Genomic DNA, 24,120 nt, shown 5'->3' with positions numbered 1-24,120 from the left:
TAATTACTTTGATCTTCCAGAGTGTATAATTATTTTAGTGTTTATTTATTTCTATGAGAAAGGAAAAAAGTTTGACCTAGGAGATCTATATGTGGCAATTTGTAACAGAATCACATAGCTTATGTTTAGGAAATCATGGTTTTGATTAAGAAGCAACCATTTAGTTCCCACTGTTTTATTAAAACTGACATTAGCAGATAATAGGAAACACATTTAACACTGTAGGCTGCATTTAGTTTGTAACGTCAATAAAGTTATTTTGAAGCGCCTTCCTATTTTGCACTTACCACAGCTCATGTGAATTGTTTTTTGCTTTTACTTTCTAATAAACCAGCTCTAGACTTACACATGGATATGGATGCTGGTCTCATTGACTCTAAATTAGTTTTATCTAATCTATCCAGATTATCCAAAAGTGAATTGTTGCATCATCTATGCACCATTACAGAAAAATTAAGGTTTTGTTTTGTTTTGTTTTTATTAAAGGAATATGTGATAACTGAAGCATGTAAGTCACTGATTTTGCATACTAACTGAACTGTCCTGTAGAAATATCTGGCTACGGAGAAGAAACAAAACATCTTGAAAAGAGAGATGATGAGAAATTGAAACTGCCCAAAGAAGTGCAGAAGCCTTCCTGTTGCCAGGGGGTCTAGATTACTGCCGTGAAGATCCATGGCTGTTTTTTCTTCATGCACCAATCTACCTGCTATAGATTCTTTGTTTTCTCTTCCACTCATATGGCTGATGAATCAACACGACTTGAACTGCTTTATAGCAGCTTGTGTTTACTTCACACATACCTTAACCTTCCTTTTCCTCCTCCTACTAACACACACACACACACACACACACACACACACACACACACTTCCAAACAGCAACGACTGGCTGTCTCTTTGCAGAGACTCTGCACATATGCAGAGTTATCTGGTAAACTCTTCAGGTTTGGATCCTTGACCTATTGATTGAGGTCTCATTCTGCTTTTACAGCACTTAACAATTTAACTGTGCACTTACTAAGTAAAAAAATAAAATAAAATAATAAATAAAATAAAATAAAATAAAATAAAATAAAATAAAATAAAATAAAATAAAATAAAATAAAATAAAATAAAATAAAATAAAATAAAATAAAATAAAATAAAATAAAATGTAAAAGCGTAAAGAATTCAATGCCCTAAGAATAGAAGAAAGTGTAAGCCAGCAGTGTGCACTCAGAAGCTGTAGTGGCATCTCTACAGTGAAGAACACTACAGTTAAGAGCTTCCAGTGCCTCTGCAACTGGCATTACACCCTTGCCCAGTTTGGAAAAAAAGAAAAAAAGGAAAAAAAAGGAAAGAAAGAAAAAAGCCCATCTCTCTTCTCCTAGAATGGCAAGTAAAAGCGAACGGTGATGACCTTGAAGCTGTTTGATTCCTTTGATTGTTTTTTAACCAAGAGGATATGTTAGAGCACTTCAAATAAAATTCTTTTATTAATAGATGCCATTTAGAGAAAAGAAACACTTCTGCATAACACAACCGCAATTTAGAGAGAGAAGAAACTATCCAGTTTATCTGGCACCAGGGTAACCATGAACTAAAATTTCCAATCAACATTTTTACTTCTAGCCTAAACCATTTTAACAGGTGAAAAGCAACACCTCCATTTCCTCATCTTCGTTGTTATCCCACTTCTGCCTGAACAATATTCCTTCCATCCCCAGGTAATTTTACTATAAAACATTCCTTTTATTTTTTGCCTAGTGAAAATCTATCACTACACAACCAAAGCCTGGGAATCCTACAGGTATGTGTCACATGAGCCAGATGGATATCAGAGGAAAGACAGATGCCTCAGAACTTATTCTGATATTTTACGCAATTATGTTTCATGTGTTCCTAATTTGAGAAGCAGACTCTTTATGGTATTGTTATGCTGATTTCTGCTCTATCCTATGGAAACTAAAGCTAACTTTCCTATCTCATGTATGACAGCTTTTTATGAGAAAAAGATTGTAGACTATTTTTGAAAGATGCTGATCTTCACGTAACTAAAAATATAATAGCTTCTCAAGAAGAACAGGACGTTACTGTATTTCTGCATAAGGCCTGTGAATCGTGTTATTATTTTCCTGGCCACTGAAAGGATCACAGACAAAAACAACAAAAATAGACGTTACCTTCAGACAATGAACCCTCCCCTTCAGTGGTGTAACAAAGAGAAAAACTTAAGAAACAAAGGAACAAAAAAACTAACATAGGGTAACGCTAATCTCCAGGGGTGACAGTCATTTGTAAAATGAGGAGGCAATTAGTACTGTAGAAAAGCTTTTGACTATTGCTAAACTTGTGCTAAAATGACATACGTTTTAAAACAAAAAAACAAACAACAACAAAAAAGTCCAGTACACACACACACACAAGTCCCTTCCCAAAGGAAAGGATGAATAAAAGAACAAACTACACATGATTTATGCACGTCACATCACTTTGGGTACTACTGGAAGGTGATCACACATTTCAATGGTGAGAGCAGTATGAACATAGGTAGAATAATTTTTACCACCTCAGGCATTTTACTGCCAACAAACTAATACAATTTCGTTGTAGAAATAATTTAAACAATGGACTATTTTCATCTTAACTTCAGTGGGTGCAGCAGCATACATTATTTAGTAATGTCTCCTAACAATTGTGTACTAAATGCTCCACTGTTATCCAGATTCTACATGACAAAATATGTCAGGAATGCCAGAATGCTTAGCAGTATTTAAAACAGAGAGCAAGGACACATGAAAGACAAGGTTTTAAGGTTTCATGAATATAATGCAACTAAGGTAATTTACACAGCAATCTAACTTTTTAATTCTGAGCTACTAGAACACTTCTTTTTTTCAAAACATTTTAGTTTAATTCAAAACACAGTTGATCTTTCAGCACAACTAAATGGGATATTAGAAGCATGTATTAAGAGGCCTATGTCTTCACGCTAGCCTTGTTTGTAAAGTATCAGATTAAATTTCAAATGTGCTCTGACTGTGTCCTATTTGTAGACAAATTCACTAATATTATTAAAGCTTATTATCACTTTTACTTAAAGCAAATAATCACAAACTGTCAGCAGAAGGTAAAGAACTTAGAAAGTTAGAAAAAAATCAATTTACCTTTAATCTTCTTGTACTTTTTGTACCATCTCCCAAACTCCTGGCACTTGGTTGCTGAAACATTGGCATAGTATGTACTATTTACAATGGATGAAATCATACTCTGGAAATACAGAAAAAAAGACAAAAGTGATTTTAAAATATCTTGCATAATTAGAATTTTTTCCAGGGTAAGTGAATGACATGCAAGTGCATTGCATGTCATCCATTTTTGCCTTTAAAACCAAAAAGCAGTGTCTGATGAGTACACAAAATTGGTTTTATTCTCCATTGTAAATACCCAAACATAATTACTCTGGTTCACTTATAAAGCAAAAAAGATGCAGTACCAACCTCGACTGAAACCTGCAGCACCAGCCGGAGGTGGGGACAGTTCTACTTTAATTTGTCCTTGCGATTTTACAATATCTAAACTTTGGCTGCATAGCAAAAGTTGGTGCCATGCTGGTGAACACATGCTCACTGCACCCGGGTGAGAACAAATATGATTTAGGCACCAGATCCTAAAGGTAAGATTAGATGCTTCAGCATGCATAATCCAAATAACGCTTTTCAGATGTCTCTGTTCTGCTTCCAAATGCAGCGAGACCACACAGCCAAGAATGAGGGAACATCCGTGCTACTCACTACAGAACAATAGTTAGGCAAATAAGTTAAATTAATGTAATTTATAGAAACATGTGATTAGCCCTTGTGTGAAAAATCACCCATAAGAGAAATTAACAGTGCTATTCAGGGTGAAAGTAACTATGCATACTATAATAGAGAACAGCCAGAAACCACAACAAAGATGAACAAAACTGAAGTATCACTTGCTTAACCACTGCCACTCTCTCCGCTCTTTGTGAATTCCCTTTAAGTGACTCTCATTGCAAGCCAACTGGAAGCAGAGAGGAACAGAGCTGTTCTGTAGCACCTGATACCCGTAAAATGGATACTTTATATGTGGGATGTTTCTGCCCATAGGGTGAGAAAGACTCTGGTTACTGGCAGTTCTTCTTTTTTTTTTTTTTCCTTCCTTCTTCCATTCTGAAAAGGAGGCATCTTTTTAGAAACAACATTTTGCTTTTCCCTCCTTAACTCTTCCAGGGTCAAATCACTCCCAGCTTGTATATGAGCTCAAGCAAGGAAATGCAATCTAACACCACTAACACACAGGAGCCAAAGCACCTTCTCCAGAAATCAGTTTTCTTCTGTCTTCCTTCTTCACTTAATAACAAAGCTAAGAAAAAAACACTGGCACATTGCACGACCTTTGTGCACAGAGATGAAATAACTAGCATGACCTCATGACTAAAACAAGCTATTTACCGTAGGTTCAAGCTCTGGCCCACAGGCTCCTGCAGGGTCTTGAGCAAAATGGGATCTACGCCATCTCTGTAAAGCTACGAAGCTTACATGTTGGCTTCCTCAATTTTAACAATGTTTTAAAAACAAAAACATCCCCTCTTCCCTCCCAGATTTATCTATCCTTATAACAATTCACTGCAGTGTCATGCAACTCCAGTTGCTCCTCAGTCCTGAGCCTGGGGGACTTAAAACACAATGTGAGCAAAACTGAGAGACTTAAGTTTACTGATTGGTGCAGGCTGGTATGATTCTTCAACACGTAATTTCACTTTTAGTAAAGAGGATCTTGTGCCTTTGCACTTTAACTTTTCCACTTAAAAGCTGCTCTGGTGCAGTGCAGTAGATCTGGAAAGCTATAAAGTCAGAGCCTTTTTAAGTGGCAACTTCAATTTCTAAAACCGAGATTCAATTTTCTAATTAAAATCAATATTTTGAGACATAAACCTAGCATTGTGGTAGTCAGCAACAATTCGTTCCCCATAAATCCTCCCTTGTTCTGAATCACTTTAATAAGCAGTAGTATTCTGAAAGCACGGTACAGTGCTAGCCTCTGCTAAGGAAGGATTTTGAACAAAGTTGAGCTAACTTCCTTTTTTTTTTAATGTCACTTTAGTTACATTTCCAGTCACTTAGGGAAGGTGGGAAAATTGTTTAGGTCTATCTACATAACAACCTGGCTTTGCTGGTTTTCTTCCCCAAATCCTCTAGCTCTACAATAAATTGACATTACTGAAAATGTAGGGCTATTAAGTATCATGGAATATATTAACCCATTAACCTTTATTTGAGAAAGCAAAGCTTAAGCTAAATAGTAAATTTAAGCAGTAAATCAACCACTGGCAAAAAATCTCAGGACAGATTCTGTTCAGCGGTTTGACAATACAGCAGAGGAAAGAACCGTAACAACTTTTAGACTACTAAAAAAAAACCAACAAACAACCCTCATTATTAAATTAAAAGGAATCCTAGGGGTATTTTTGTCAGTAATCTTGATGAGTATGCAAAAAGGGAATACATATCCAGAAGAGAGTGGCAAAAACAAACAAACAAACACCACTCACTAATTGCAAATTTCAAAATAGTGCATATCTTTCCCGTAAAAATCCTTAATAAAGGAATAGATTATATGAAGCAGCGGATATGTTTGGTGTCGTCAAGACTGCCATCTCAAAGGAAAACTTCTGGGACTTGAACCTGAGAAATATCCACATAAAGAAAATTTGGTGCAGTAAGTTCAAGGAGAAAAATATGCTCACATCCCAAAAAATCTTGCTCCAGCAAGGAGACAAAATACATGGTCAGCATTGAAATGAGTTATATAGTATACAGGAAAGACAGAGGTCTCTATGCAAAGATGGAAATGCTGAAGTAATTGGATTTCCTTCTGCCACACACACTCCCCCAACCTACCCTCTGTCCTCTCAGCTTGGTTAACTGGGATTTATTTGTTTGAACAGCAGCCTTATGCTAAGGGTAGCTAAGCTGCAGCCACATAATACACCTAGCAGAGAAAAAAAAAATAAATTTAAATCAAAGTGAATGATTACATTTCCCATTAGTGGCAATCAGCCCATCTGGGCTGCATGGAGAGCTCATGCACTGAGAAGCAGAGGCGGAGCACCATTGTGGGTGGAAGCGAAAGCTCCCCATGCTGCCCCTTTCCACTTCTGTACTTGAGGCACTGTGAACACATTAATAAGCAGCAGCATTTACTCTGCAGTTCGACTCCTAAGAGACCACTCTGCAATTTGCTGCTGTCAATAATATATTAACCACAAGGGGGTTGTAATGACATTTCACATTTGGCACGATATTTTTCTAAAACTGATTTGGGAGAAGGAATTGTATTAGAGGCATATTCAGATGATGGTAATAGACAGTTCCTATACAACCTTCCATTGTATCTTTTGCATTTTTTGAGCCAAAACAAAAAGAGACTAAAACTTTTTATAGCAATAATAATAATAAATGCTGAATTCTTGCAGTCCTGGTTCAGGGGTTAGTCACTGCTCAAGGTGACCTACAGCTGTGCTTAGAACTCAGCAAGTTTAATTTTCTATCTCTATTTAGCTTTGACCACTAAATAACTACTAGGGCAAGGATTCTTGCTGCTACAGTCCTGCCACCAGTAATCTTGTTAATATCTGTCATACTGATGTTATGGGAAGAACAAACCAACTACAGCATTTCTACCTGGTAGGCTTTGAAACTCAAGTGGGAGGAACAAGACTTAGACAACAAATGAATTTTGCATATGAAATGATGCATAGTTTAGTTATACTGCATATTGAAGAAGACTGGGCAGAGACAACCATACACTGCAATCATCATTAGCTGACCAGATTCCACAGATAATTCTATTTAAAGAAATTACACTTAAACTGTGTGAAAAGAAAAATACTTCCGTATTCAACACACTTATGCTCTGTGCATATCTCGAGTCGCTGCTACTGCTTTAGTAAGTAAGGCAACTTACACAGCTTTTCCTTAACCAGCCTTTCCATTTGTTTTAGATTTGCAGACCTAACATGACTAAGGAAGGTGAGGAACATTTTCTGCTGGAAAGCAATTCCTACCTATTGCAGAGACCTAAATTCTGCTCTGTAACTCACCTCTGTACCCCCATGCTTTCCCTGGAGTTGTAGTCATAAGACAGTGAGGCAAATTTGTGTTGGTTACAGATAGAAAGAATTCTTTTGGTTCACAGAGGCTTTGGATCATGAACTGCAGGATGAGCGTACAGTGTAACACAAGACAGGCAGTTGGATGCAATGGATTTTTAGCAAGCAGGACTTACTGATGTTTTGACTTTTAAAAGATACAACAAACAGATTAACGTAAGATTCTAATTAAGTTTTTAGAAGGTAATATACTTTTTGGTCCTAGCAAAGTTGCTTGGTCTGAGTGATGAAATGTTTTTCTGTTTTTGTGCGAAGCAAGGAGGCTTCAGTCATTAAAACTTTTTGAACCTCTGGTTATGACAATCTGAAGTACAAATAGAGCTCATGATATCTGTAGGAACCTGTCTGTCTTAGACATGACATTACTGTCATATATAAAGCAGTCATGGAGAACGAGACTATGAGTTTTTGTTCCTTTTTAAAAATAATTACATCTATGTTTTTATTGCTGTTCTTTAGAAATTGAGGCACAACTATTAAAAAGGCATACTTTTATATAAGTTGGAAGCTGATGAAAGCTACCTGTGGATCAGTAGGGGAGGCAGGTCCTAGTGGGAAGAAGCTACTCTGAGCTCACCCTTGACAATTGACAGTCCTATTGAAAAAGCTTCAGAAAAATATCTAGATGAAAACCCTCAGAATAGTTGAATATAAATCAACTAATTCTTAGTTTCCACCTGACAACCCACTAATAAGACCTGGTATACAAATAATATTTTTCATATTAATTAGAATTTTTTCTTTCTAAGGAAAACAAGAAAATGATTCAATATTCATGGAATTGTTTCCCCCTTTACCAAGCCCTTTACTGAACAAATACAAACGTTGGATCTTGGAAATCTGTCTTTCCCTAAACCTGCTAAAAACACTGACCTGTGAGAGAGGGCATTCTTTGGCTAATGTGCTCTGATTCATCTCTTTGAGCAGTTCCTTTAAGGCATTGCGAACTGTGGCGTGGTTCCACTGCTCTGCTGGCAAGTCTTCCAACTTTGAACAACTGTCAAAACAGAAAGCAGAAAGTAGATAGAAACATCATCTTCACAGATGCTTACTCTTTGTGTACAAGAGCCATAGACCTCTAAGCAGTGAGCACAACTTTATTGTTTCCTACTTAGCCAGCTCATCAAGGTATTTCTCTCCTCTTTCCCCTCCCCTCCAAGCCCAGCTCCCAGATGTGAAGTTCAACCAAAAGAATGATAGTACATGGCAGGAATAGCAGTTAATCCTACTATGATACTGTGTGGCATAACCATTTCCTCTGGGAAGGACCTCATAGAGAGCAAAGAAACTCTGTAAAGCAAGCCACAGAACTGGCTGGATAAAGCCATCCTCTCCAAACAAAGATACTCCTGCTGGGATAGAAAAATAAACATATATGCAGCACTGCCACTAACAAAATCACTGCAAAATAAGGGTCCTCACTGTGTGGAGCAGTAGGTCTGAAAAATGAATTTCATTGTATACAGGTTTTTATACTGCCCTCATCACTAAAGTATCTGAGAGCCCTTCAGAAATGCATTAAGCCATATGCCCAACATCTGTCACATGCAGTTCATTCTCACTTTCATTTTACAAGAATTGCACATGTAGTAAACCTTATGTCTTTGTGTGATTTGTGCCTCTTCTAGTTTAACAAGCTCATGGTCTCTGTCTACATACAGGGGGACAGACCAAAAAACATCAAACATCAACATCAAAAAGTTGGGGGAAGCTTGTCATTGCCATTGATGCCTGAGAGACTTAATGCATGCTCTCCAGTCAACTGAGGTGGTTCTGCTTTGTGCCTATAAAGACAGGCTTTACCCTCAGAGCTGAAAAGTTCAGCTGTGCTTGAGAAGTTCAAGTAGTCAATGACTATCTTTATCTCAAAGTCATGGGCTACCTTTTATTTACTCTGCATCTTCAAGCATTTGGAAGATAAAGAATGAGACCTTCATCTTGGGTTGACAACCTCTGTCCTCCAACAGGACAGTAGACTAGGTGGGCTCCTGGTAGCTCATACTTCTGAGGAGATGAGTTATTGCACTCCAGTTTTACAGCAGGTACAGACGTCTAGATGCTTTCACAACTATGCTGCAGAGATGCAGCCTAGGTGAGAGACAGTAACAGCATATAAAACCAAGGAAAGGTCTGTAAATGAGAACTGGAAACCCCAAACCCCATCAGAGATAACAGGAAAAAAATGTTGTTAATTGTGAGCTTGTCATTAGTCAGTGAGGAAGCAGCTAGTTTCAAATTCCAAACCGAATTGAACAGTTGGTAGATATGTACCTGCCACCAAAGGATGCTGACACAATTCACAATGGAACCTTATTTTGTTCTGGTTGAGCTTCCAGGAGCTGTATGCAAATTATTCCAGACTGTCTGTTATTTTCACTTTTCCCCTGAAATCTCCTGGCCAGAAAGCTACAACTGACCATGCAATGTAGGCTTATAAGCACTCCTAGGGAGTGCCATGCACTCCCAGGGACCTGCAACATCTCCTTGCACAGGCATCAGTTGCTATTTGAGAACTCTTCTGAAGAGCAACAGAGGGGTGGGGTGGGCAGGAGTTTTGGAAGGGAGAGCAAGTAAGTATAAGAACATCAGGAGGTTTTGCTTTGCTAGTCAGAACTAGCATTTGGGGAAGGAAAATATTTTCCAAAGGCCAAACAGATCTGCAGTAACAGATCCCTTCTTCATCTTTTTGCTCTTCCACTGGGAAGACCACTGGAGAACAAAGGAAAGTCAAGAAGCTCCTCCCCTCCCCCATCTCAGCTACTGGCAGGAGAAGACCTTGCTTCTCACAATGTAACCCCTGGAAAAAGGCAAGGTGTTTATTTTCTGTATAAAATAAGGCCTCAATAACCCCTTAAATCAGGGATTGTAGCAAACTCTGCCTTTAAAGCCCGGTACCTCTACTTGACTTTCTGTTTCTCTCTCTGCTACCATATTGCTGCTTCAGAAAACACAAAATATCAGTTGGAACATGCACCGATTAGCTGTCAGCTGACCTACCCTTCTCTTCATTTTTCTTTCCCTTTCATCAAAAGACCAGAAATTAATGAAGACAGGATGTGCTAATCTCTATAGTAATACTGTAATCGACAGAGCAGCTCAGAGAATAGACAAGGACAGATGTTCAGAAACACCCACCTTTGTAATTGGATTTTCAATGTCACAACATGATAGACATCTTGTAGCATGTCAGCTACTGTCGCATCTGGTGCATCAGTCACATAACTGAGAGGGAGGGGATTCCACCTCCCAAGCTTGATTATTCCTGAAAAGAAAACAAAACATTCATACTTTACATTTTGCTGTCTGTTTACTAACCCCTTTGATATGCTTGTTTGTTCAGGAGATTCAAGATCTGCCTTGAGGTTTATTCCAATCTTGCTCAAAAAGATGTTTTGTACTGAATCCTGAAGCAAACTATGGGAAACAGTAAGAATAGACTTTAAATTCTTAGCAGAGACTGCTGACATGTTCCTGGCTCTTAAATTACTTCAAGGAAGCACAGGATGCTTCCTCCCGTCACATCTTTCATCATCCTACTAAAGTCTGCTTTTCTAAGTTAGAAGAAGCTTTAAATACTCTGTGGTCCTCTGCAGTCTCCAAAACCCTTCTGTAAATAAATGAATTGGTTTTGACTTGAACAGGAAAATTCCTATGTGTGGGCTTTCAGCACAGTTACAATCTAATCATGGTATGATTGCCAGTGGATAACACTGGAAAGCTATGAAGTAGGAAGAGTTCACTCCCAGCTGCAAGTTGCACTATGCAGACAGTTGCTTTTCTTTGCAACAAGCAACTGCAGGCTGCTGACCACAGATCCAAAATAGCAGGGGGGAGGAGGGATGTTTTAAATCCTGTTTCTACTTCTGCTCATTCTTCAATAGGGATCTTCTTCTAGGGTTTGTCACAAAGGCTATAAACTGGGGTGGTAAACCATTTGGGGGCAGAGGTATTATTTCTGTTTAGACAATTGCAGAGGGCCCACCCCCACCAAAAACAATGACTAATACCCGGGAATGACTTCCAGGAAGACACCAAACAAAAAAAGCCACAGTGCTACCTTACATGAAAACATAGCAGCTCAGCCCTGCTCTGCAGTACATTACACGTTACAACTATCACTTTTATTTCCTCTTTCACCATGTTGCCATTGCCCCACTGCTCTGCTCACATAACTTTTCTTAGCACAGCCCTACAAGGCACATATTACCTTATCTCACATTTAAACCAACGACTTTTGAGGTCTGCTTATATATTCTCTGATCTTTCCAAAGAGTATCTGCAAGCCCTATTATAAGAAATACATTAATACACGAGAAAAACACTTCCTCTGTGATAACAGCAGCTCCAAGACACCTTTTTGGTTATCTGGAAGGATCCTATGATGCTAAGAAATGTCAGCTCTCTCCTCCTCACATTCTACTCTCAGCTCTGGAACTAATCCAGAGCTTGAAATAAATGGCAAAGGCCTTTTATCCTTATCTTTAAAGTACAATTGTAAAATAAATAACACGTCTGAAACAGTAAAACAAAGCTTCTTGCACAGATACAACAGGACACAATATGATGAGCACATGAAATACTTGCTGTGGACTATTTTTTGTCTCATTCCTACACAGGTTGAAGAGGAAATAATTATAGCACAACTCCTTTTCAGTAGCACTTAAATGCTTGCATTTACCATGGACATACTGATTTGCAAGGTATTCTATCACCACATATTGAGAGAAGCTAGAAGAGACCTAATTCGTCTTCAGTGGTACAAAATTTCACTGCAACATGCTAGTACAGACGGGCTAATGTTTCAAGAGCAGATTAGAAAGCTTTTGGCAAGGGGAGATCTTGTCCAAATGAAATAAAAAGTTAGCTTGCTTGATATCCAATGCTTGAAAATGGGACATAAACAGAACAAAAACATTTAAATGATGCACTGTTTCACTATTAAGATTTAACAATCTGGTGCTGAATATGCTGCAGTATAAATAGTGCCTGGACTCAGATCCAGTAGAGTAACACACAGCACTCATTCACAGTACCGTATGTCTCCAATGCTGGCTCCTTGAGTCATACTTCACTTGCCAAGAAAAGCTGTTTTTCTTAAGGGGATAGTTTACTTAATGTTATCTCTGGTGACAACAAGAAATGCATATAGTACAGCATATATTAGTCATGAAATGAGCATCAAGGGTCCACTGAGTGAAATACATGCTGGGAAAACACAGTTTAGCTGCTGACTTTCTTCACCCCCTTCTGCTATATAATAATTTAGAGCAAAATCACCTAAAAAACCAAAAATCTATACCAGCTTCACAGAACACTTGGCTTCCTATGTTTAACCACGCCAAGTTTTCACGTAATTGAAAAAATAAGCATCATATGTGCCCCATAAGTCACATCTAAATTGGTAATATTTTACAAGAGGCTTTATTTTTCATTCAATTAAGGAAAGCGCTCATAGAGCATACCATCTGCAACTGCTCAGCCCTGGCAATGCTGGTGAGAGACAAAGAGACAGTAGGGGGGCACTGAAGTTACCAAAGGTGTCCCCAAACTAGAAAGTACAAAGAAAAAAAAAATACAAAAAAATACTATACAAATTGTTTCACAGGAAATGTCTGCTACTACTGGAAGTTAGGTAGGCTCCCTTTTTTTTTTTTCTTTTTTTTTTTTTTAATCCTCCTCTATAACTGGAGAGGAAATTGTTTTGGCTGGATTTAGACAAACACAGGTGTTACCATAATGCTCTGCGCCTCTGCATGTTAACACCTGCTGCAAGTCCTTTACTCTGTGTTACAGCACTGCTGATGTACGCTATTTTTTCAGCCGGTGTGATACGACATACAATTTTTTTTCCAGAACACATTAAGCTGGTCCAAACGATAGCCAGAAGCCATGGTTTCCATCCAGCTCCTCAGCACACTTCGCAGGTGGTTTGTTTCATGGCTCCAGCATTGTATTTAGGGCAACTCTTGGGCTGCATTTGGGAAGATGATGCCAGCTTGTAGAGCAAATCCATTCTCAGCACGCTACAAGGCATAGCTCTGAATGTAAAATCTGAGCAGAATAAAATATTTCCCCCAAGGAGGTCCCTTCCCATCCAGGACTGCTGGGTGTTGCTAATGCAACAGCATCGCCAAGATGGGAACAGCCTGGTAGCAAGGAGTCCCTTCCACATACAATTTTTTATGGCTCCACTCACTGACTCCAAGTGGCACAGTTCTGAGTTTTGATGAAATCACTTTAACTGGCTAGACCGAGCATTTATCCTACTGTGACCTGAGACTTAGAACTGAGGACAGAAATCAGCAAAACACCATATTTTAGTAATGAATACACTACTGCTCAAGGAGTATTACTCTTCTGACAGCTCCAGACCTTCAGATTAGGCTGCTCAGGAATTCTGAAAGCACACCTATCATGAATTCACAAAACTATCATGTTAATGAGTCTCATTGTCTTTCTTGTATCAATGACCTTTTGGGACTCCTCCTGGAACAGATTTTTTGGAAGGGAAGTTCAACAGATTTCAAAGCTTACATGGTCAAGAAATGGCTGTACACAACAACAGCTCTCAGAAACTCATAAAGCAATGGTTGAATGTAGCCCAGGCCGGCTAGTCAATTAAATACGATAAACAGACCAAGCAGTTTTCTCAAAAGAAATATTTTACAAGGCATTTTCTACCCATGCTGACTGTTGTTTCTTTAACAGCATGTCCTGCTACAGACAGGTCTTTTATTAAATTTAAGCATCAGCAATGTGTTCACTTGCCATTGAAGACATACTTGTTGCTGTTTGCTTTACTAAAATGCAGACAGGGAAAAAGGACAGCAGCCTAATTCTAAATTTGTGCAACTCCCTTTTTCCACAAGAATACCATAACAGACTAGAAGCAAAATTCTCAAGGGTCTCAAGCTCAAGCCTCAAATTCATACACAACAACTGCTGCAATTCACTGCTGCTCTTCCACTTTGGCCAATGATTTACCATTGTGCCAGAGTGCTTTCAATTTAATTTAAAATGCAGCTACTTTGGAGAAGAAAGTCATAACTGTGCATGTGAGAGCAATACAACACATTGAAGAAAAGGCTTGACCAGCTACATCACAACTGACTTCTATGCCTAGCAAAACTTGTCACAGGATCTTTATGACCTTTAAAGTTTCACCTAAAAGAGTGATGAATCCAAAGCACTTGGATTACTCCTAGGACTTCATGTTAATGAGATGTGAACGGAGTGGCTGCAAAGTTGGAGCTAAAGCACACTTCTAGAATAACAATGTTAGGAGCTTTTAATAATCATAACATGGCATAAAAACACCAAAAGGCAAAAAGCTCCAGCTAAGTTGGCAAGCCCCTTTCATTATTATGTACCTTATATCATCCCAGAAAATTATTTACCTAATAGGGCTAGAAGCCTCATTTGTCTTTCCAAAAAAAGTCTGCCATACAGTAGAGCAGTTCACAGAATATCTGGGAGGTTAGAATACTGCATATTATAGCCTAACTATAACATTTCTTGGTGATAAAGAACATGAAGTCTGGGTCCTGAATCTCCCAGTCTCCTGTCCTGCCAACTTCATCTGGATAGTCCTACAGGAACTACTGAAGCATCTCACAAAAGTCTGGACACTTTTTAATAGAGTATATTGTAAAAGCAAACACAAAATAGGGCATTTTCCAAACTCCTTTCTGTAGCTAAACAGAATACACAGGAACACATCTCAGGTTTTTCATGTCTTCCTTCACAAACTATCCCATCCCCACCATAGTTAGATTCCTGATTTCACTTTTCCTAAACTGTGAGCATACCTGAATTACATCCTAAGTGGATACTTGCAGGTAAATGACACAGGAGTAATGCAGTTTATGTAAAATGTTAATCTGCTAGGGCTAAAATTAAGTCACTGGATCAAATTAAGGACATTTCAAAATTCATATTAGCATCACCACCCCCACCTCAACATTCTTCTGGAGACAGCAACAAAATTAATTGTCAACATTTGCCCAAATATGTATAGAGAGGGAAAGGGATGAAATTTTGTGCTCATTGGCTAAAGGGGAAAAGAGGGACTGCAGAGAATACCAATTCTTTACCAAGCATTGGTAAAAAAGTACTTGTCAACACTAAGCTGACAAACCATTTGAATCCCTGATGCAGAATACCAAAACTTTTCTTTTACTACAACATAAGTATAAATGTAACCTGCCGAGACTCATATGGATGAAGTGTTAAAGCAGACAATTGCTCTCCTTGTGGATGGATGGGCACACTCAGGTTGTAAAACACAGAACTGCAAAGCTCATTTCTTAGACTCCAGCTCCATGTTCACTGACCCTGGGTCAGCACTCTTTGGTGGCAAAAGTTACATCCAGCCCTGGCAAGAACATGTGTCTGTGAAACCAGACACAGCAAACAACATGGTGTTTATGTGAGTTTAAGAATGGTTTAGGCAGTGCCCAATCCAGCATAAGATCTCCTGAGTTATATTTGCCACTTCAAAGTGCTCTGAGCAAATCTGAATCGGCAGAGTTATACCAGACCAATGCTGTGCCTTGTGTGGCTGCGGCCATTCCTGAGCCACACTAGGTGGCCAGGAGTTCAGTTTCCTGCATTACAGGATCACAGCCTGAACACATCTGACTGCAAACACAAGGCTGGGTGAAGAACATGACCATCTGCTGCCATTCCATGAGTTCAACCAAACTGCCTTGCTTAACCACCTTACTTTTTAACAGAGTTTTTATCAACACAACAGACACCCAGAAGAAACTACAGCTTGGCATTAGTGCCCAAACACTTTTGATTCATTTTACAACTCCAAATGAAAGACCTCAATGAAACACTCAATAAAACCCCCACCTCAAGGATAATCAAGCTGTTTATCCATCAACCACTACTGACAGGATCCCCTTGCAAAATGGGTAAGCTCTTGCGACGCTGATTGCATTTGTTTATCCTCTTCAGATTCATCTTGTCCCTATATGATAGCATGTAATTTTCCTTTGTTCAGCTGTGCTTTGTTAGAGAAATTAAAAACTGCCTGTCCCATGTAATAAGTACACAGAATTATTTAACCATAAATCAGTTTGCAGGAAATCACTACCCTGCAATGCATAATAATTCAGCCTGTGTTTCTAACCTGTGCCCTGGCTGTAGTATATCATCAAACTGTAACAACATCAAGCCATAATTTGTAGTTATTATTGTTAATCCAGCAAAGGGAATGACTTTTCAAGCAGAAAGGAGAAAAAAGGAAACAGGAACAATAATAAAAAATAATAATTTTGTATTACATGATTATATTATTAAGCTGCCTTTTCTAGACCATATTGCAAATTTTAAAATATTACAGCCAACATGCTTACCATCATAAGAGTGCCCATATTATTCTGTTGAATTTCAATCAGTGACATATTGGGGTAATAGATGGGAAAAATAATCAGCATAATCCTCCTTTGCACTTCTAAAGCGCCTTTCACCAGAGGACCCCAAAGCACTTTAAAAAACATTTATTAATTAAGCCTCGTAACATCCTTGTGAGGTAGGTTGTATTATGCCAATTGACATATCAGTGATTTAGTGATTGAAGGCACACAATGAGCATAATCCTATGTTTATGCCAATACAAAAGAAACCCCCTCCTTCCTCATTTCAGACTGTAATAAATAATTCAGTGAGAGAACAGGAATAAACTATGTGATTACACTGTGATGTACACATCCACAAGTCAACGGGAACACCCACACTCCCTGAATGACTAATTCTCTATCCCAGCTGATCAGACTCATGCAACTTTAAGGCTCTGCAAAAAAGGGTGACCTTCACCCAAGGAAAAGGCAAGACTGAGCCACCTGAAGCTCTGGCAGTGCAAGGCTGCTTATACGGCTGTTGCTGGAGATGTTTTCTATTGCTGTTTTTGAAATGGCATCATACATGTAAACTACATGTATAAAAGTGAGTTTACAGAATTAATTTTTGTGGTACAACAACACATCTATTGGTTGGTCTGTCTAAATACTCTCACCTAGCCCTTCTGGCTTTCAGATCTGCATTAATATGCAGATGTTAATATAGGTTATACACTTATATGATTATATATTAAAATGTTTATAGAAACACGGATGTGAGTAACTGTCAACAGAAAGATTGCTAGTATGATGAGGTTTAATTGCTGAACTTTAGAATGTTTTCACAAATTAAAATTGCTTTGATATATGAAGCTTGGTTAGAGTTTTTAATTTTTTGAATGTTAGTGTTGTCCATTCCTTTCCTCCAGCATGACGATACTCAAGTATTAGACTTAACATATACCAAACAGCCTTGTAATTCTACATATCAAGTTTACATTTTACTGTATAAAGATTGTGCCTCATGTAATAGATGCTGTTTCACATTTGGGAAATGTTATGTTAGGACTCTGACTTTTATTAGATTAATTTAATATAGGTACTAACTTACTAGACTAAATTAATAAAGATCTTCTTAAAAAAAAGGGGGGGGTGGGAGAACAGCATGAACCCGCAAATTAAATAAAAATTTCTGAAGCTTGTTATTTTGGAAGTCTTTATTTAATTTTCCAACCCACTATTCTGTTTGAAAAACAGCCAATAACTGGTAAGGAAAAACAACATTAAAAAAAAAAAAAAGTTGATGTTATTTACTTCAGGGGATTATTTTTTAAATTGTTATATAATAGATGATGAATACTTCAAATACACAGAAGGTTAAGGAACCAAAAGAGGTTAAAAAATATTACCAAAATTGTATTTATTTATTTTTTGTTACTCTGTATGTTTTTTAAAACTCTTATTTCCATTGAGGAAAAACATTTAGCCCTGCATAACACCTCTCTTTTGGCATTTTGAGAATAAGTCTGCACTTACCCTGGATAGCAAGATGTAATACATGAATAAAGAGAAGTAATACCTGAATAAAGAAAGAGAACTCCTCATTCTCCATCTTTCATCTGAGAAAGGGAACCAAACCTCTGTGTCACTTCCATAGTATAAAAAATAAGTCTTTTCAGTTATCAAAACTCATGAAAGAAAGGCTACTGTGTCTAGGATATTAAACAGCTCCTAATAGCTGCTTCATAACAAGTAACCCCACAGCTCAGCTTTACCCTCCACCATTACACTTCCTCAGCAGTATTATTCAGTAGCCCCAGTGCCTGTAGGGTTGCAGCACTCATTCCTTCACTGACATAATCTCCACATAATGCTCAATGGACAGCACTCGCTCCATTTTTGCATGTAATTATTGCCTTTGGGGCAACCTCTACTCTTACTTACACTAAGATCTTTTGCAGCTCAAACCTGGGAACACTTGAACTTGCTCAGCTCCACAGGAGCAAAGGCTACGCCTCCTGCCAGGGAGCAGTGGTTGCTGAATGCCAGCAAAACACCTACAGACCAGCAGTGTCATGACTCAGCCTGCTCCCTGGCCAAAGAGCTTTCTTTAGCTGCTCCCATGCATGGAGGGTTGCTTTGGCATCTAAAAACCACCACGGTTCCTTTGGCTTTGGAGCAGCTGCCTCTTGCTGAGTCTGTCCCAGCCTCCTTGGAAAAACACTGGCTGCTTCTCTGCCATCCTGCCTGGCACCGGGACCACAGCTCCTGTCTGTAATTCAGAGTGCCCCAGAGAGCCAATGCAGACAGATCTTGCTGGTGGGGACTTGTAATGTGCTTCCACCTCAGTCTTGCAGGATGAAAATTGGAGCTTTAGTGATTTTGCCTCAGTTACTAAGAAAAACATGAATGCAAGCATCCTTAACAGCTGGTGCTTTTCTCCATTGCACATTATGTTTCTTTAACAGCCACAAAGGGTACCTGGATCATCTAGTCCAAAATTCTGGACTCAGTGACTGTATAGCCACCTCATGACCTACAAGAGCCTTCATATGTGTAAAAGGACCAGAACTTTTACACAAGAGGTTTGCTTTTGAACCTTTTTCATCAGCCTCCTGCCAGCACAACACACTGACAAAATCTGCCTCACAGCACCCTGACCAAGGAGAACAAAGCACCTGGGCAGACAGCCTTTGAGGCTGTCCTTGGTCATCCCTCCAGAAGCCTTCCTTGGATCTTATATTGTGATGTTTTCAAATGGAGAAGAGAGGGAGAGGCAGAAAAATGTTTTCCTTCTTTGAGGAAAAATCCTGTATCTGTTTTTAAAAAGATGCAAGAGGTCCCAGACTTCAATTCACCCAGCTTCAATGCTCCCCTATAATCTTCACATGGCAAGACAGCCCACTGAGCAGGAAAAAAAAGCACAATAACATGGCATTGCAACAGAATACATAAAACACATTTTAAAGGTTATAAAAGAGCATTGCTAATAGGACATTCTAGAGGCTAATAGGCTTAGAATTAAGCCTCCAGACATTGTTTGGCCTTGAATGAATCTGAATATCCTGCTTACTCACAGTAACACTGCTACAGAGAGCACAGAAATCTGGCTCAGACTGTAGACATACAGTAGCCAACCATCTCTGTGTTGAGTCAACTACAAGTAGATTTGAAAATCCATGGGTCTCAAGACCAAAGAAAAATAAGGACACACAGCATGCTATCCTGCATGAACAAACCCCTAAACCAAATGCAGATTCATATTTTGGCCTATACAGTTTAACAGCTTAATCTCTTTAGTTTAAGATTTGTGTCTTTGGGGTTTTCCTTACACTGCATACAAAACTACCAGAATGGTTTTTCACTAAATTACTACTTTTGTTTTGCCTTCTGTCTTTTCTTTCTGCCCCCACACATTCAGTCCTTGACTTCCACAAAAAAAATACAACTTGAACAACTGAAGAACTGGTAGGACAACATCTAACTAGCAGGGTGGAAAAGCATGAATTGCTAAGGCAAGAAAGGGGTTGGAGATTTCACTGAAAACCCTAAAGAACAGTTGCTTCTGCTAATTACTTCAACACGAATACAATATGTAAAGATATGGTTGCTGTTACCTCTGCAATTTGACTCAATTCTTTTGCTCTCTGAAGTTCCATTATTGTAAAAGCATATCCAGACCCATACAAGACCTTACAATGTCTGTAGGCTTAATTCTAGTATCGCCAATGACATTCAGCTAGGAACTAGATCCACCATGAAGCAGTTAACAAATGAAGTGAGACTTGTATTCTAGTACTTGTTATATGCATTTAAAAAATATATATATGTAAATGTGCATGCATACATATATTTAAAATATGCAATATACCAGAGACTGAAGGTTTGAGGATCTTTAGGCAAAGGACTTCATCATAGCTCACAAAGGGGTAAGAAGCAAATGATCGAATCTTACCCTTCTTTTATAAATAGATCTACTAGAGAGAGACAGAGAATAGTATCTTTTAAGTTGCAATATTTATTTTCAAAACACATTTGAACAATCCTAGTCCCTAGTTGGGGCAGCATTATAAGTTCAGGTCATGACATTAAATTCAATACAAATCCTTCCTTCGCTGACATCCACTTCACTCAGTAACCTGATTCTTGGCTTCCTCATCTCCCTGTTCTATTCCAAGGAAGAGCAGAACAATTCTGCATTTCTGACAAATCTAAATAAAGCTTAGCTGGTTACCAAACTATGCTATATTTCCTATCAACAGAAAACAAAAAACAAAACAAAACAAAAAAAAAGGCTGTAGTTTACCACTAGCGGAGATGACTCAGAACAAGCAGGAATCTTACCACACTCAAAAAAAATCAGTTTCCTCTTGTAGTGTTCATGAGCCCACACTATGCTGAGATGAACCCAGATTTGTTTTCTTAGCCCACATCTTCCTAGAACTGAGTCTATTTCCTTACAAAGCCACTGGGTCCTTTTTGGATCTTGCTTGCATTTCCATCCTCACATTAGTTTGTGAATAAAAGACCACTAGAACGAATTCATTATTTTAAATAATTTTTGTGCACATGAAAAAGATTGGAAAGAGTAATTCACCTTTCCAATCTGGAGGTTTGCAGCATGTGTAAATCATGCTTTGAAGCATTTCCAGAAGTCTACTGCTTCTTTATGTACCTGCTAAGATTCTTAGGTAATCACAGGATTTAAAAGATGTGGAGTTTAAGGGACACCACCAGATGCTGCAAGTCTCAATAAAGGCTAAAGTATTGGTGGCATTGCCAACATGCTCATGAGATAGCGAAGAGATGTAGGTATCTCCTGAGATACATCCACACACTTTATCACAAAATAATTAATTTGCAGAGTTCCTCTTGCAATAAGGGTACCAGTCAGTGTGACCAGGCACGATTGTGGTCTAGACATAAAAGGCCAGCACCATACCGTTAAAATTGTAATATAGGAGAATAGTAGTTTAAATATTATATAAAATTGATAAGTAATGGATGAATCCGTAAGATTGTATGGGAAATGGCTTCCTTTAAATACACTTTTCAATACTAAACATGTTGCTTACATGAAATTTGAGAAGTTGTCCAATCAAATCATGCTGAAAATGAAGTTCTAACCCATCTTTACAAACATAAGTGATTTTATTGCTGGTGGCCCAAAACATTGGCCTCTGTGTTACCTTCTCTCCCTTTGCTGAGGTAACATTTTTTATTGCATGTTTAAAGAAAAGAACTGAAGATCTGGAAGACCATAATCTGGAAATGCATAAAGAACACTGTTAACTGACAGAAACTAAGGTAACAATTTGTAAAGGAAATACACTGCTTTCAGGCTGTGGCAGCATAAACTCTTAACAAACAGCCATGAAATGAAGGTGCCAAAGTCAAGACACCAAGGCCTCAAGCCAGCTTTTATACAGGTATATAGAATATGAAAGGCTTCATATTGCATTAACTGTATCTTGTACTTGTATACGCTGTATTTAAATAAGAGGAATGTCATATCTAAAGAATCTTTTGAGTAACTTTTATAATGAAGGAAAATATTAGCAAATGTCACAAAATGTCAGCACTCAAACCTTAGAAAGATCTTGTCAGAATCACAAAATCATTCTATTATCACGGCTGAGGGGTTTTCTGCCAATAGTAGAACAGGAATTTGCAGAGCCAAAATCTCGCAACAGGTAGATTTGACAGGCTGATAGGCAATGAGGATGCACACTGTTTCTAGGCCTCAGGGAGATAGCAAAAGCCTCCATTAATAACTGTCCCAGCTAGAAAATTGTGTCTTGACATTGTTGACAGCCCTTTAGGCCTCCTATACAAAGCAAATTACTTTCATTTTCAGATTACAAATATATTAATTGATTTTATTTCCTACTAAAACAGAGCTCAGATTAGTCACAATCCATAAGACTCCCTTGTGGCAAGCAGCTCTGCTGGTCAGTTCCTGCTCACCTGCCCACCCCAGGCCACATCACTGTTGCCTTCCTCCTCCCACCACGCCACGCTGCTACGTCTCAGAATGATGGCAGCCACCTTGGAGCTCTACAGGAAGACCAGACCGCAAACCTTTAATATCCCCTCCTCCTACCTGCAAGGCAACACTTGCCCTCAATTTAGCTTGAGTCATGACCTTTCTTCCCATCTTCTTCCCATGCAATTTACCCCAAAAAAACGGAGGAAGAAGAGATCATTAGAGACTGCCGTGGTTTTGGCCTACTGGGACAAGTGAGGGATGCCTTCTCCTCAAGGACCGTTTTTGCCATGACTGAGGGTACCTGCCTCAAGGCTCACTCAGCCTGTACAGGGAAGAGCAGCCCAGAAGGCACAACAGTGCGAGCCTCCAGGGCACAGGGCAGCTTCCCATGGAGATCAAAAAGAAGCGATGCGGGCAGGCATGATGACATCTGCCAGTCACATTTGCACCTCAGCGTTAGCTGTCCACACTGTGCACATACGGGCTATACATTTAACCAGTTGGGTGCACAGGCCCTTCTCTCCCTGCAGTCAAGAAGACTAAAAAAATGATTTTTCCACTAAAATTATCCACTTTACTGCCATAGCTTTTTTTTTTTTTTTTTTCATACACTCTCTTCTGGATCAGTTTTATGTATACATTATTAAATACTTGATGGAATAACTATTTATGTAGAACATGTCTAATACCTTTTAAGTGGCTGCAAGTATTATATACATGTACATAGCCACTCAATGGGAGAGAACAGAGCAGTAAGTTTAAATCACACTCCTCTTACTGATTTTCACAGCAGAAGTAGTAAAGTATTTGTAGGGAGCCAACACCATAAAACAGAAAGTAAATTTAAAGGGAAAAAAAGTGTTTACTTTAAGGGACTAATACTAACACTTTTCCCCTTTTCTGTGAATAAACATATGTATATTTCTATTAATTTTGGACACAACATAGTTGATACATTCAAATGTATATCCATTTAGATATGTGTACATAGCATGTTGGCATAACTAAGAAATGAAAAACAAACAACAAAAAAAAGTTTAAAAATTTGTAAATTAGATTTTTTTTTTCTTTCTTTCTCTGAGTAATGCCAGAAAATGCCTTTACATTTTGTCTTGAGGTTTGAACATAAGTAGTCATTTTCTGACAATATTTGGAAGAGAAGTTTTCAACTATACCAAGCCGGTAAAGCCATTATTTCCATTGCAGAAAATTACCTCTAATCCTTCTGCTTCTCAAACCACCCCCAAAAGACAACATTTTTTTCTGAATATTCCCTGTGTAATATAGATCTGTAGATTGTGGAAGTAACAGATATTTTGTTACAGCGGACAATAATCTGGATAGAGGAAGGGAGTCAGTTCACGAAACTGCAACTTGCATAACTGTTTTTCCTTACATGAAAAACTGATCATTTCCTGACAGACAAAGCATTACATTCAAAGAGAATATAAGTATTTTATTCTTTTATTATTTAGCCCTATCCTTACTCCCTCCCTATTGCTCTATGCCTTTTTTATTTGAAAAACTCTTTTTAAAGAAGATACATTTTAAAGTAGGAATTCTGTCTCAAAGAGGAAAAAGCTGAAACAGGAAAAAATCAAGACC

The 24,120-nt window shown here is 38.4% G+C and overlaps 1 protein-coding gene across 1 annotated transcript in view; it reads right to left on the bottom strand.

Annotated features, from left to right (window-relative positions):
- Positions 1–24,120, bottom strand: part of SATB2 (SATB homeobox 2) — a 138,013-nt gene that overhangs the window by 72,553 nt on the left and 41,340 nt on the right. The window contains exons 4-6 of the mRNA XM_082763059.1: positions 10,315–10,441; positions 8,053–8,176; positions 3,149–3,251 (exon numbers count right to left, since the gene is read on the bottom strand). Coding sequence (XP_082619185.1) covers positions 3,149–3,251; positions 8,053–8,176; positions 10,315–10,441 — 354 coding nt within the window. The remainder of the gene's footprint in view (positions 1–3,148; positions 3,252–8,052; positions 8,177–10,314; positions 10,442–24,120) is intronic.

The sequence above is a fragment of the Aythya marila genome (assembly GCF_965140915.1).
Source record: "Aythya marila genome assembly, chromosome: 6".
NCBI lineage: Eukaryota > Metazoa > Chordata > Aves > Anseriformes > Anatidae > Aythya > Aythya marila.
This window is presented reverse-complemented; position numbering and strand designations above follow the sequence as displayed.